This window comes from Manacus candei, unplaced genomic scaffold (genome assembly GCF_025592945.1).
Source record: "Manacus candei isolate 608988 ecotype Guabito, Panama unplaced genomic scaffold, ASM2559294v1 h1tg000061l, whole genome shotgun sequence".
NCBI lineage: Eukaryota > Metazoa > Chordata > Aves > Passeriformes > Pipridae > Manacus > Manacus candei.
The window spans coordinates 309,087-325,043 of NW_026138109.1; the positions used below are offsets into that span (position 1 = coordinate 309,087).

At 40.3% G+C, this 15,957-nt stretch overlaps 1 protein-coding gene across 3 annotated transcripts in view; it reads left to right on the forward strand.

Annotated features, from left to right (window-relative positions):
• Nucleotides 1-1,654: 1,654 nt before the first annotated feature.
• The window catches only part of IL6ST (interleukin 6 cytokine family signal transducer), a 33,317-nt gene continuing 19,014 nt past the window's right edge, over nt 1,655-15,957 (forward strand). The window contains exons 1-7 of one of the 3 annotated variants that reach the window (XM_051804678.1): nt 1,655-1,993; nt 8,770-8,850; nt 9,410-9,721; nt 11,211-11,343; nt 12,632-12,792; nt 13,129-13,280; nt 15,707-15,866. In XM_051804678.1, the coding sequence (XP_051660638.1) occupies nt 1,843-1,993; nt 8,770-8,850; nt 9,410-9,721; nt 11,211-11,343; nt 12,632-12,792; nt 13,129-13,280; nt 15,707-15,866 (1,150 nt within the window). In that variant the 5' untranslated portion in view covers nt 1,655-1,842. Of the gene's footprint in view, nt 1,994-2,444; nt 2,592-8,769; nt 8,851-9,409; nt 9,722-10,728; nt 10,899-11,210; nt 11,344-12,631; nt 12,793-13,128; nt 13,281-15,706; nt 15,867-15,957 lie in introns of those variants that run through there. The other 2 variants (XM_051804677.1, XM_051804681.1) reach the window with 2 other exon arrangements.

Consider the following 15,957-nt stretch of genomic DNA (forward strand, 5'->3'; position numbering starts at 1 on the left):
TTCAGAATAAGAATGTCACAAGAGGCTTTCTGTCAGCTGGGGGAGGGGGGAGAGTGGAGTGTCTACTCTGAAATGTCTATTTAGCAGCAGAACTCGAGTAATCTTAAAAGACATAGAAGACATGCTGAAACGAGGAAAAAAGCCCACAACATTATTTTTTCAGACAACTCTAGTTAGAGTTGTTTCCACTTAAACCTCTGTTGCCAAACACCAATTTTTGGGGGTGCTGAAGCAGGCATATCCATACAGATTGAAATCTGCCAATTATACAATTGAACCATACTTGTACAATCTCAAACTGTGATCCTCATAATCAAAGACACACCAACCACAATTTGAAGACAAAGCAAAAGTGACAAACTGCTTTTTTCACAATGAAAAAATGGTGAAACTTAAGATGTCAGTTGTCCTGATACATTAAGAAGGGTTTGAACACCAAAAGCCCTGTAGGAGAAAATGGAAAGGACCGAGACTACTGAGTGTAGAGACCACCTATGGGACAAACAGCAGCATCTATAGGATCTAAGGAAGAGCATCAGCTGTGAGCAGGGACATAGAGTAATAAATCTAACCTGCAGGTTAGATAAATACCTATCAGACACTATTTAAGTATAGACAATTTTGTCTTGAGGAAAGCAGAGGAACTAAATGACTTTTGAAGTGTCCATCCAGCTCTACTTTGTTGTGTAGAAAATATACAATATTCTCAGAGTAAGCAACACATTTTTGTTGGGGATATTAAGCCATCACAGAAAATAAACCAAAATAATCAGAGATTGGTATTAAACACATGAGAAATAGGTTATCTTCCACTTTTTTTTTCCCAAAGTTCTTAATCTTTTCTCATTAGCAGCTCATGCCAGTCCTTGAAACAGGGTATTAAACTAATGCCCTATTTGTCTAGCAAATCCATCTACTCCTTTAAAGATGTAACTAAGAATATAATATAGCTCATATCCTACTCAAGACCCAAAATAATTTAAGAAGTAATGGGCAAAAGCCTAAAGTGTATGGCAGGAAGCAACTCGGGCATGCATCAGTGATATCTGGTGCTTTCCTGAATAGAAAGAGCCTCCTTTGACAGTCTCAGCACCACCGAAGTCTGTGGCATGGCACTGGAACATGTTTCTTCTCACTCCTGAACTGGAATTCATCTGGAATGAAGAGGGTATGTTAGTGTCTGATTTACAAAAGTCATTTTTTCAGGGTTATTGAATGAAGAAATGTGCAGGGATAACCATGGAGAGAACACAGAGGCTTTGCTGGATCACGATCACATCAATGAACTACATTAAGGACCTTTCCTTAGCAACTCGGCCTTCCATGAACACCTTTTCAGGACTGACACCCTGACTTTCAGGGACTGAGGCAGCGAGCCTGCCCTCGCTCACAGCGCTCTGCTCACACCGCAGCTGTAAAAAGCGCGTTCTCCAGCCGCCCGTGCTCCCAGGGGAGCCTTGCGAAACGCCGGGAAGGCCGCTGGCTGCTCGGGCCTGCCCAGGACAACACCTCTGCCGCGCCGCCAGCGCAGGCCCGGCAGGACACGGGCCGGGAGAAGCTTCCAGTGGCCTGGCCGGCGGCGGCCCGGCCAGGCGCCGGCTGTCCTCAAGAGAGCGCAGAGCTGGCAGACACCTCGAAGGAAAGCCGTGAGGGACCGGGGGGCTCGGGCACACCGGGCACCCGCGGCCAAAGGGATGCTGGGATAGGACACCGCCCCCCACCGACCCCCCGCGCCCCCGCGATCCCGGCACGGGCCGCCGCGTTCCGGGAAGCCCCGACCCTTCTCTGGACACGCCCGCTCTGCCGACGTCACGGCTGCCGTTGACCAATGGCAGCGCAGGGATGAGGAGGGGGCGGGCGGGACTCGCGGAGGCCGGGGCGGGGCCGGAGCGTGGCCGGTCGCGGGGCCGCGCGTGCGGGACGGCGGCGGGATGGCGCGAGGCGGCCCGGGCACCGTTTAGGGGCAGCGGCCGGGGGGCGCGAGCGGCGCCGGGTAAGGGCCAGGGGTCCGGTCAGCGCGGTTATCCCGTCCCTTCCCATTCCCTCCCCTCCGGGCCCTCAGCGCCCTCGCCCTGAGGGGCGTCCGCTGCCGGGGGCCGCACGCCGCGGGCGGGAGCACCGGGGCGTTCGTCCAGGGCTGACAGCGATTCAGGCCGGGATCTGTGGCGGGGGCGGTCGGCCCTTGCGCCACTCGTTCCCCGGGCCGATCGCCAGCCGTGCCCCGCGGCCGTGTCCCGCCTCGTCCCGCCTCCTCTCGGAGCGCCGGCGGAGCTGCCCGGCGGTGACGCTCCGAACGCGACACGGCCTCGCCCGGGCGTGCGTCGAGTCCCCGTGGAGCCGCTGCCGGGGTCCCGCCCGCGGGAGGAGGTCAGGCCGAAGGGTGTCTGGGCTCTCCCCCGTGCGGAGTGGCGAGTGCCGGCGTTCTGCGCTGACGGTGGGGCCGCGACCGTCGCCGTGCTCGCGTCTGTCGGGCACTCTCGGCTCCTCGATAAGCTCGGCCGCGCTATCGGCGGGCATTTCCTTGATGGAAAGATTTGCGCTTTGTTGCCTTCACCACAAGAGGTTTGCTCTTGTTGCCTGTGGATGAGAAGGTGGGAAACTGCTGGCCTTGAAAGAGACGCACGCTTGTTTTTGCTGCTGGTCCAGGAGTGATTCCCTGAGGAATCGGGGAGGAGCGGGTGGGTGCAGTGGTCAGTCTCGGTCCTCTGGTAATTTCCAGGGTGCTCCGGAGCTCCAGTCATCCCTGTAGTAGGGTTGGGATGCTTTCCCTAGAGAAAACAGGCGTCATTATTTTCTTCTCTCAGATGATGAAACTGAGGCACAAAGGAAAGCGGTCTGCCAAGTGTGTTGGCAGTGCAGAGGAGAATAAATACCAGTCTCAGTTTTCATCCTTGTGTTAGGCTGACTAGGAGTTTGCCAGCTGGTGGCTTCTTGTTACTTCTGAGGCATTTCTGAAGGAGAAACCTGGGAGTAGAATTATGTGGGATTATAGTTTTGTCGTTGGTGATCTGTCCTGTCACTAGGAGGGGAGAAAAAAGGGGGGGATCCACAACTTGAAGAAATTGGATAGTTTTGGGGGTTAATGGTCTTTTTTCTTTCACTCTCTTTTTTATAAAAACATAAAATTTCTCTTTTTATATCCTGTTACTTTCAGAGGAATAATTATGTAAAATATATCTCTAGAGCATCTAACTTCTGAACTCAAAAGATTTTTAATCCGTTATGTTGATGTATCACAATAAGAATGTAAGAGTGGGTGACGAAATTTTGAGATTACTTCCTAGAAGCTGAGCCCTAGAAGTAATTATTTGAATCTTGTTTACATGTCTAGAAATGTGATAGCTTCAAGTAAAGCCAATACATAAATATTTTTGGCTGTGGGGGGAAGATACATGCACATCCATGAGTACATAAAATGCAGATACACCGTTTCCTGTGTCGCTTGTCTGGAGGATTAGCACTAGCACAATTACATGAAAATAAATAAACTTGGCCATTTTTTTTAGTAATGATTTTTTTATTAGCGAGAACTGTCTAAATTAGAGAACCAGCATTGGTGATGATTAGGTTTGACTTCAAGATGAGTGCATGGAATGCTAAAACATTATTTTGTATAAATTAGTTTGATTTTTGGACTAAAGCTACTCATTAGCTTTGAAAAAATCCTGAAGTATTTCAGAGAGAATTATTTACAGTTTTAAGAAAATACCAGGAAGAACTTAATTATTGCAAGCAAATATTTGGTTCCTCTAATTAAATATTTCAGTAATTTTAATCTGTGTCCCTTTTTGGTTTTTCTTATTTTCTCCTCATTTTTTATTCTGAGTGTTATACTAAAACCCCAGAGGTAGGGAGAAGCCTCCTTCTAGAGACAAAGGAATGAGTAATGTAGAGAAAATACATACCTATAGACTGAAAGGGATAGAGATAATCACTTTCTCATAGAGAGATTTTAAATATGAGAATGAATTTCAGAATATTCTGTACCTATAAGGAATGTTATGTAATATTTTCAAGTGCTTCTCTTAGAGGTGTTTGGTGTTTTTTGAGCCTCATAAAGATTTCCAAGAAGGAAGTAAGCTTGGAGGAAGGAAGGAAGGAAGCTTGCAGATGAAATACTCTTTAATTAGAAAGCAGTTACTGTTGGAGTAATCAAAATTCCTTCAGAATAGCTACAGCTTTTAGATGGACTTTAAGTATCTGTCTGGCTTATTGTAAAACCTCAAGCTGTAGCTGCTTTGTGCAGTATCACTGGCCCTATCTGCCTGAGCTGTGTGGATTCTCAGTGAGAGATTACCACTTGAAGCTCTAAACTTTGCTCTTAATTTTTTTGAGGAATTTCTGTAAATCCATTTGCCAGCAACCTTTGGTCTTCCATGATTTACGTGGTGATGAGCCTTAACAGACTGAACACCTTCCTGTGGGGGTTGTGGTGTTATCTGAACTTCCTGACTTGCAAGACAAGTACATGTTTTGGCTACAGTCTCTTAAGCTGACATTGTCGTTTGCAGGTCACTTGGAAAGTAATTGTCACCTCTCTGAAACGGAGAGGTGATAATTCGTTATATGACATCTGTATTCATTTTGAGGTAGTTCTCATGATTTATGAAATAAGATTAATTTTTAAGACTTCTCTCTTGCTCAGAGAATAATAATACCTGTTTTGGATGAATGCCTGACACTTCTTCAAAAACAGGTCACAGGTTAATTATAAAACGCAACACTGTTGCTACTTTGTGCATATGAAGCTTGGCTTTAGGGTCGTTCTTAGTTTTTCATAGGACACTGCCTGAAGTATCAGCTTAAGGTTCAGGCATGAAGGCTTAGTGCTTTCCTTTCAAAATGGTTTCAGGATGTGAAGAAGAATAATAGAAGTTCCATATGATTTAGAGTTTAAATGGGGTGATCTCATAGCATATAAGTTTTGTAAGTCTGTCTTCGCCGAAGTAATCAGAGCGTTTTAACAGGTTTTCTTCCTCTATGAGATTACTTATGTTGTGAGTTAAGGACTGTTACCGACAGCAAATTGACTGTGTTGGTTTTACTCTGTAGTATTTTGATGCACTTTGATCCCTTGCCACTTAGGCAGACTAAACTGAGAATAACTTGACAGACTTCAAGCATCAGTTTCTTTCGCTGTCTCCCTTTTGTCTTCACCTAGTGATGCACAACAACTGCGTAAGTGTTGATTTGGCTTTTTGGTTTTTTGGGGTATTTTTTATGAAACGCATCTGAACTGACTAGGTGCTTCAGTGTTAGTTCAGCATCAGGTTTAATTTGCGCCTTAGATTCCTAATACTATATACCAGCTTTGGGCTCTGCATAACGAGTGAAAGAAACTATTGAGTTTTCTGTTGTCTAAACTAACGGCTTAGTCTGACTTAAAGTAGTTGATGGTGAACAGTTAGTGATTAACATTTCTGTTGACTGATGGCACTATCTTTTAAAGCTTGGGTTGGCTTATATGCAGGGTGCTTTAGCATTTTTACATGCTCAGATAAGAAAATGCTACTTTGCAGAGAAGTATCTTCCTCATTCTAATGTGAAGTATGGGTCCTTGTTTTGTTAGTTACAAGCCCCACCATTTTTTTTTCGTTTTTTTTACAGCCTTCATGTAGGCTAGATGGATGGAGGTGTCTAGTGTAATTCTGGTTCTTTCCCCTAGAACTAAATTATTAAAGTAGCATACATTAGAAGGGATTGTAATAGACCCTTTGTGGGCTGGGAGGTGTGTAGCTTCAGTCTTCTTCAAACTGTATTGATCAGCGAAGGAGGGGAGAAGTAAAATACGTCAGAATAGCCTAAAGCAGATATATTCTGAATTGTAGCATGATTTTGACACTTCTAGTTGCAGCTGCTTGGTTCCCATACTGTAGGTGGGTGGGCTTTCCACTTAACTCTCCTTTGCAGATGATGGAGCATGAGTCTCGGTTCTCTTGAGCTTTAGGAGCTGAATGCAGTACCACAATTAAGTACCATAACCTATGGAGAGTTCATTGCTCCCTCAAAACAGGTGCTAAATTTCCAAAGTGCAAGGTAGTGTAGAGATTTGGACTTGAGCCTCTCAGATGTGAATTAATCTGCTCAGGACAACTGAAATGTAGTATTCCAAGCCTGGAAAACAGTTGAATACAGAAATGGCATTTATTTTAAAGGATAGTAATTTTATTTAAATTTCCTATGAAAAACATCATACTGTAGGACAAAATCTGTGATAATTCCCTGTTATTGTTTACTTCTGATGACTGTTGCTTTTTATTTATTTTCAGTTGCTTTGCAGTTGTTTTTTTTTACTAACCTGAGCCATACTTAGTAACTGCTGGTGTGAAAATTATTGAATAGTTTTGTGGAAGTGTTGTTTAATCCGAGTAAATAATGACCGAAAAGAAAACCAGTAACTTTGCAATGATTTAATACTTAGTTTAGCTGACACTGCCATTATTCTAATGTGGTGCCAGATGACACCAAATGGGAGACAACTGTTGTATTGAACATCATTTTAAAAATTTTCCTTTTTACCTTTTTACATGTTTCATTCTTTCCCCTTCGGTGTGGAAGGTGCTTCTGCTGTTGTTTTGTGACTGTTGGCAATTAGCAGTGAAGTGGAGCTACTGCTTCTTTCCATCTACCTTGTAGTTGCCCTCAGGATTCTGATGAATTTCAGATCTTCCCCAACTCAAATTGTCCTACTTAAATAGTTTTAAATGAGTTTTGCTTAAAGTGACAGAGCCTGAGGTCTATCCATAATAGAGCTCAACAAACTTTAGGTAGCAAGCAGTATTCTGAATTTACCATGCAAATTTATACAAATTTATGAAATTAATTGGGATTTTAAAACGCAGAAATGCATGTGTAGGTAGAAACCTTATTTTTCAGATATTGGAGATATTACGTCCAAAATAAGCAAAAATCAATTGGTGTAGTTATTTTACTGTAGACTTGTAATAAATATCCTAAGATGTATTGCATTTAAAGCTGTATAATGGTTCTGTATCCAACCCAGTGAGAGTTCTTGAGTGGAACATAGGAAAAATTAATAGCTTTTAGATTCTCAATTCTGTGAAACTACGGTCTGATGATAAATATCTTGTTATTTAGTCAAAAAACAAACCAGCAAACTTCTAGTGACAAATATAAATGCTTGTTAATATGATTAATAATGTCAAGTCTTTCAATCAACAATGCTTCTAGTATAAAGTTTATCTGTAGGAAGTATTGGTGGGCTTTGAGTAATGGACTTGCAAGAATAGATGCAAGTAAAGATACTGCTGGGTGATTCCAATGGGTTTTTAGTTCTTGCTGAAAGACATCTAGGTTGGTAAACCCTACAGAGATGCTGCTATAAATGTTTGAGATTGGCTTCCATTTCGTTGTTGTTCCTGTGAATAGGGATTTTCCTTACATTACACTGTTCATCCTGATTTGAAAAAAAAAAAAAAAAAAGAAAGCTTGTGTTGATGTATGAGATTTTGGCTTGGTGTGGGTATATCCATGCTTAAAGATGTTGTCTAGTTTTACTGATCTGTGTGAAATGCCTTGTGTCTTTCTGTCACTGTTAAAGAGCAAATTACATGCAATCAAAGCAAAGGAGTGTTTACTATCATAAATGGCAGTTTCTTTTTTCGTCTGATAATAGTAAATGTAGCTTATAAATTTTCCTGTCTAGAGAATACTGTGAAATACCTTTAAACATTTTAGTGAGTTGCCTTTTACAGAGGGATAAAGCTCAGAATACTAGTTTCCAAAGAAGCTGTCAGGTTAGTGAAAAATAAAACTGCAGAAACCAGGTTGCTATAGGCAATCTCATCTCAAATCTTAGTAAACCTAGAAAGTCTATGTTTAGTTTCTAGCTGTATGAACAGTATGAAGACTGCTTCTAGAAATCAGCTAGTGTGCTAAGTATCCTATTTAACTGAGCCAATCTACCTGTCCTTGTAAAGGTATGTAAGTACGGCTAAAAATAAAATAGCTCATATGCTTAGTAAGAATGGTCACTTGCTGTTAGTAGTTTAGGGCTACTTTACAACTGCAAGTTGAGAAAACCAGAACAGACTTTGTGGCTTCAAAACAACTGGGGTGGAAGCTGCTTTAGTTCCCCTGAACTGTTTTATAGATTTGTTAAAACTGAGAATGAGTGAGCTCTGCTGAAATATAAAAATAAATAAGATGTTACAAAAAGCTTCCCAGCTTCTGAGGAATTATGAACTCTCTTGTAAGGTATTAAATAAATAATTATTGCTTTTTCTATAGTAGACAACAGTTTTTGATATGGAACCTATTTTAAGTCACTCTTGTGAATGAGATACATGGTTTTGTGATGAGTTGTTCTGAACCTTGTCCAAAGCCCTTGAAAGCTAGGTGAGTGTGGTAACCATAACCAATTTCATAGGGATATATTTTAAAACCTGAACCCACAGTGTTATGCTCTGTATTCTAACTGAACCTCCCATGGAAGTACCAGTGAAGTTTGTTTTCATATACAACATGAAAACCTTAAGCTTATACATTTCTTAAATTTGTACCTGATGAGGCTTTAAACTGCATCAGTTGTCTCAAGTAGACATTTAATTTTGTTTTAGCAGTGAGGGGAATGAAAACAATATGCCCATTCTTTCTCTAGAGTGAGAAGATACAAACTCTTTCATGAAAGTAAATATGCATAGGTGAGAAATGATCTTAAAGCAAATGCAAATCTGAATTTGACATTGATCTAATCTAAAGAGTAATAGTTTAAAGTTAAATATATATATGTATATCTCTCTCTTACAGGAATTCCATGCAGCATGTTTTCTGGGTGGAACTGGGTGGCCTATGGACTCTATCTGCTGCTGAATATTTGTTCTCTTGAAGGTAAGAGTTCTGTTTTTCAAACACAAGAGACTTGTAGAACTTCTTAAATCAGATATTTGAAGAACATACTTGTTTTTGTCTAGATACTTGTGGGATGGGGACAGAAAGCAAGGTGTATTAGGATACCTGCTGTTCTTCTAATGCTAGTCCACCACAACAAAGGTCCACACTTACCCTGATTTTTCTGTTTTAACTTTCTTAACAGGAAATACCTTTTTATTGCAAGAGTAACTTCAAGAGTAATAACTTCTTCCTTCAAAACATATAAACATTCAACCCTAGACTCTCCTCTCTCTAAATGCCCTTGTTTATGAATAGAGCTTTTCTTGCTTGGTAAAATGCTTTTGCAAAGCCTAAGGAGCACTGCACTGGTTTTGCCCATTAGATCTGCTTGGTGGTTTACTAATGCATTTCAGTTTTATAACTATCAAGTACTACTTAACTTCCTGCTTAGACATGTGTAGTATTTTTAACATTACACTAGCAGTGTATCAGCAGTATTGATTATGGAATGCTCTTTTGTTTTTAAAAAAGGTAAAATTCTTTTTTTTCTTTTTAGCTTCAGGTGGACTTGTGCAGTCATGTGGTCACATCATCCCGGAATCTCCTGTATTGGCCCTTGGTTCCAATTTCACAGCATTATGCATTCTGAATGAGAGTTGTCTTGACTTTGGCAACATCTATGCTAGTCAAATTATCTGGAAAATTAAAAATAGAGTGGTGCCTAAAGAACAATATCGTGAAATAAACAGAACAGTTTCCAGTGTCACATTTAATGACACTTCTTCACTAGCTACTCCTCTGACATGCAACATTTTAGCAGATGGACAGATCGAACAGAACATTTATGGAATTACAGTTACAGTAGGCTGTGAGTACCATTTTTTTTCATGTTACTCTGGTCTTTTGAGAAACAAGGGAAAATGAAAACAATGAAAAGTGTGCATTTCTTGATACACTTATTTTCATTCCCTCAGTTCCTGGATAATTGTCAAAAAATAGTGTCAAATTACATGACGGCAAAGCTGGTAAATATGCACCGAATAAAGTTTTCTAAAAAGTGGAAAATACTCAGCATTTTCAGTGTTTGAATAGGATGAAAATAGAACAACAGGAAAACCTTCAAGCAGGAAGATTTGAATTACAGAACTAAGATGTGGATTTAACAGAAATAGATCCTAGGAAATTTACTTTTCCTTACTTCTTCTTCTTCTGTGTCAGTGTTGATTTTGAATTTTGAAATTAATGTTTTCTTCACTAATGGATTGAGAAATACTTAGTCCATCTGTGTCACTATAGCTAACCTGAACTGCCTTAAGGATGGAACATATTACTTGTATTACTTTACCTGTAAACATAAGGAAATACTTGTAACTCATTATAAACTTCCCTTGTTCTAGAATGATAGTACTTGTGTAGTTCTGAGCAAATGTTCCTTGAGACAAGACTGAGGTCTTCAGAAAGTGGCATGAAAAACTTAATATGCTACTTCTTAATTACTTGGTATTCTGCTTATGGAATAAGTGTTCAAATGTCCTACATATCGTATGATATGGCTGATGAATTATGTTGTCTCCTGGTGTTGGCAAAAGGTACTGCAGTTATTGAATGGTCCACTGGCTTGAGTTCACAGTTTAGACTAATGTGGTTCTAGCATGACTTACAAAGTACTTTCACAGAAAAGTAATGTTTCCTATTTTAACTTCTGAGGAGTAAATATTTCACTGGAAAAGATGTGACAGATAAAACATATGGAAAGGTGAGGACAGATAAATTATGATAAACTGAAGGACAGTACAGATGACATTCTACACTTGTAACTCACATTATGCATCTTGACGTGCATTTGTATTTAAAGCTATTGTATTTTGATTTCAGTTAAAGAAGAACTAAATAATGAGGCTAACAACAGGTTTGAGAAGAATACAATATAAGTTTAAGAAGGAAAGCAAATAGTTTTGCTGCACTCTGAAGAAGTTTCTTACACAGTACAGTGCACTGATGAAGATCCCTAATCTTCTCGCATGCATTTGCAGCTAAAGCATCCTGTATGAAGTAAAATACATTTAGATGAGAATTGATTGATATCAGATTTTCTGCTTCAGAATGAGAAATCTTTGTCATTCCTTGCTGGCAGGTGCTTGTTCCTTATACAGCCTGCTGTTTTTCAAAGCAGCTGGTTAAACTTCTTGACTTTGATTGCTGGATCATACCTTAGCACTCTTTTGCCACCTCCTTTAGAAATCAAATTGAGTAAATACTTCTGATGTTCACTAAAATTGCCCTAATGGAACACTTTGAATGATTCTTACTGGGTTGAAGTGTGTGTATAGATTAATTATTGCTAACTTTCTGTACAGTGCCCCCAGAGAAGCCCAAGAACTTAAGTTGCATTGTGCATCAGGTGTCAAAACTCACAAATCCTATGACTTGTACCTGGAACCCTGGAAGGCATACATTCCTGGATACTCAGTTCAGATTAAGATACAGATGGTAAGTAGCCCTCTGTAGAATGTCTGAATAGTTGTGAAGAATATTTGTAGGCTAAGCCAAACTTCCTTGAAATTCCTTGATGCTTTGGAAAAGTTCTTAGCATTTAAGTCCAGTTTTCTGAAGCATTGTTATCTGTCTGGTTTGAGGGGAAAGGGAAGAGTTAAAGCAGTTGTCATTGAAAATAATTCTAAGTCAGACATGAAATTTGTTGCTGCACTTATTTTAGAGTAACAACAATCTCATGGTTTTCCATTCTTCAAATACATGATAAGTGTGGCTTGACTACAATATGCCTAATAAAAGGTGGCTGTACCCAGATTATGTATTTTTCATTTTTCTGAGTTGACTGTTCTGCCCCATTCTAAACAAGTAGAAGAGGTCTCTGCCCATTGTAGGAGGATCAGACTAGGTAACCTTTACAGGTCCCTTCCACTCCAGACCATTCTATGATTCTAAGTAGAGAAACCAACATATAGTGACTGAATTTTGCAGATGTATTATCTACTCTGCACTTCATAAGAATCGTGGACAAACACTATTCTGAATTGATCCTAACATGAAAGCTTCAGCAAAGTATTTCTACTGTGAAAGCAAATTAAGTATTTTTCAAACTCTTCAAATGGTCTCTTGTAGTTTAAAATGGAATGAGCGGAATTGTTGCTCTGCTCTGGAAACAAGAGTGACTGCCTTCAGCTTTCCATCCACCCAGTTCTGCTAAAGTGTTGTGGTAACAGTTGTGGTAGAAAGTATGCACAGATAGAAAACCTTAATGCTTTGCAAATCTCCTGATGCCCTAGAACTATCTACTGTTAATGTAGCAGAGGTGGTGAACAGAAATTGTGTTGCACCTCTAACACTGTACTCTTGATGGGTATACAGGTAGTACTGACTACATTCCTTAATGCATAAATATGCTTCTATTTAGTAGCCATGTTGCTTTTGATTAGTTGTATCAGTTCTTGATCTTTATCTTTTTAAGCTAAATCAGGTTTTTATACAACTTTAATTAAAATACTGTGGCTTGTGCTTTTGAAGGTATGTGACTGGAAGCCAAGAGATTTTATCCTGGTTTCAATTCTAATGCAATTATGCATTTGTGACTGAACAAGCCATTCTCATATGTTTACTTTTTCTTCTCACCCCTCTGCTTACAGAGATAAGACATAGGGGTGGTAGAGGGGAAACATACAAAATAAACCGATTGATCGCTCTGATCTACTTTAAAATATTCTCTAAAGCAAACCAAACTTACTGCTTTGTACCTTGTTTTTCCTTCTCTTTTATTTAGGCCACGAGAGAATTTTCCCGACTGTATACCGAAAGATGTAAACAATTCTTGTACAATTCCTGATGTTCAGTTCTTTGTTAACCTGGAGATCTGGGTAGAAGCAGCAAATGCTCTTGGGAAGGCTGAATCTGATCCCCTTGTTCTTGATCCCATTGATATTGGTAACTATATGCCTGTTAAAGCTTTAATAGTACATTGCTGCTTCTGTGAATATTGGTGAATTAGTATGTTAATGTTTCTTCACTATAAAAATTAACACTGCAAAAATGTTGTTGACTAGAATTTGAACTGTGCTGGGCAAAGGTAGGGGCAGAGAGATTTCATCACAATTCAGATAGTAAGTTCATGTTGAGTAGTCTGCTTTAGAAAATAACGTGAAGTAGCAGGCATTTGAGCTTCTGAAAGGCTTTAATGGTAGTGTTGCAATAGAATGTACCAGCTCCTAAAATCATTGTAAAATACAGCTGTGGAACTGACTCTGACTTCTTCTCTTCTAGTTCAACCACTGCCTCCCCACAATATAACAGTCAACTCAGGAATACTGCCAACTGTCCTGAAGCTTTCCTGGGAGAATCGTATTTCATCTGCTGTGATGAAGCTGAAATTCAATATTCGCTATAGGATCGCTGGTGACACAAACTGGATGGAGGTAATACCATTTATGTCCCTTGCCACTCTTCTTGTGTTACCCAACCATCTGTCAAACTGCAGAAGTTTCCTCACTGTTGCAGTTCAGAGCATTCACTTTTATGTCTTTACACCTTATATGCCTACCCATGGTAGTTTATCTAACCTGTTCATGAGGGCTGTGAACTAGCAGTTTTTTGGCACACTGTGAGTACAGTGACCTTCTCTTATCTTTGTGGGCTTCTCTGCTGTCCTCCCTATCACAGTGCAGTATGTTTATTTTGAATTTTTCTCTGCATATGCAACATACAGAACATTCAGAAGTTTCTGCTTCCCATGCACTGCAAAAACAGTGATCTAAATGTCATTTAGAGCTTGGGTAAACACTCTACCATTCTTGAATGCTTTTTTGAACTTACTGTACCTGCATTAGAGCTGCAATAACCCCAAGCAGTGGTACAGCCTTGGGGCAGAGTGGTTAGAAAGCTGCTTGGCAGAAAAGGACCTGGGAGTGCTGGTTGACAGCAGCCGAACATGAGCCAGCAGTGTGCCCAGGTGGCCAAGAAGGCCAATGGCATCTTAGCTTGGGTCTGAAATAATATGGCCAGCAGGACCAGGACAGTGAGTGTCTCCATGTACTCAGCACTGGTGAGGCTGCACCTTGAATCTTGTGTTTAGTTCTCGGCCCCTCACTACAAGAAACACGTTGAGGTACTGGGGAGAAGGGCAGTGAAGCTGGTGAAGGGTACTCAGCCTGGAGAAAAGGAGGCTCAGGGGAGACCATATCACGCTCTACAACTACCAAAAAAGAGGTTGTAGCAAGGTCAGCGTCAGTCTCTTCCTCCTGAGTGAGAAATGTTAGGACAAGAAGAAATGGCTTTGAGTTGTGCCAGGGCAGTTTAGATTGGATGTGAGGAAGAATTTCTTCATGGAAAGGGTTGTCAACATTGGCACAGGCTGCCCAGGGAAGCTGTAGAGTCACCATCCATGGAACTGTTTGGAAAGTGTCTAGATGTGGCATTTAGGGACACGGTTCAGTAGTGGACTTAGCAGTGATAGGTATATGGTTAGCCTCAATGATCTCTTCCATCCTAAATGATTATGTAATTCTGTAAATCTGGCTGCCCTGCATACGTTCCTTAAGTGTGTTGCAGTCAAGGAACAGGAAAAGAGTAAGGAATATGCCTTGCCTTATTGCCATCATCAAGATCTGTGGTGGTTTCTTTTTCTTCTTTTTAATAGCTTCTCAGTTTTTCCTTACTTTAGGCCTTCTATCAGAGCAGCAGTATTCCAGAAATGCTCTTTTTTTTTCCAAGATCTTGTTTCAGTGCAGAGGCCTGAAAATATCCTGAATTCTATGACTGTTTGGAAGGAAATCTGCTTCTGATTTTACCAAAATACTATATTTGAAGCAGGTGGCATAACTCAGCTGCCCTTGTGGCTTTAGATGCAGAGACTATTTATTAAGATCACCTGTATTGATATTTTAAAGAGCACTGACCTGCACAATGTAGTCTGCAGCTCCAGGATCTGTGGATATTTTGTCTTTACAGGACAATAGGGCAAGTTCTTTTAACTTGTCTTGCCCTTTTACCATGTACACAAAACCATTGAAATAGTAACTTTTAAATTAGCTGAACTTGCTTAGCTGTGGTAAATTTTGACTATCTTGGTAATTCTTTGCTCTCAAGATTCACCTCTTAAGTGTCCTGCATTTATGTTTTATCTGCAGTTATTCCTCTTGCAGGATTCCTCACTATAAAAACATTGTTGCAAATGGAGTAACATGTGACAGAGTCAGTGTATGTGTATGTACCTACTTGTGTCTGTTTACATCACACCTGTTTTCGTACATAGACAGTAAGGTTATTTTTCTGGCATTCAGTTGCTCACCTAAGATAAACAAAAGAGCCTATGAAAATAAACTAATTTATTAGCAAAAGTATAAACTACTTCAGAATTATTTTCTCTGTCAGTTAAAAAACACTGTTCTGTGTCAGTGGAAGCAATGATCCTAGCCTCTTTGGCTTTATGGAAGGTTTCTAGCAATCAATAATTTTGCAATCAATTATTAAGCAGATAACCTAGCGAAGTTCTGAAATGTGAGACAGGGTATTACACATCAGTAAGTAGCAGAATTAGAATTATATGAGAAGGAAGGAGAGAGAGATGTATAAGCTAAAATAACAGAATATGAGAGATTGTCCTGAGGTAGGTGCTTAACTATTCTAGTGCATGTATGTTGTTATACCTGGTAAAGACACACAACTCTGACTGAATCTTTGTCAAACAATGGTGGAGAATTGAAGCTTTTGGAAATAAGAGGGGAGGAAAACTGTTGTTTGTTACAGGCGTGTATGCATCCTACTGGATGACAGTTGTAGTAGCACACAACTCAGCTTTACAGTATTTTGATCAGTGCCTTTAAAATCTTTCTTCCATGTATAGATTCCTTCTGAAGATACAGCTTCCCCAAGAACTTCATTCAGTGTTCAAGGGCTCCAGCCCTTCACAGAGTATGTCTTTTCCATTCGTTGCATGAAGGAAGATGGAGTGGGCTACTGGAGTGACTGGAGTGAAGAAAAGACTGGAATCACTACTGAAGATAGTAAGTAATATATGAAAGTAGGTCACTGACTTTCAAAGTGTGTGAGTGTTCAGCATTTTGGCAATAGCCAGCTGAAGTTGTGTATCCTCAC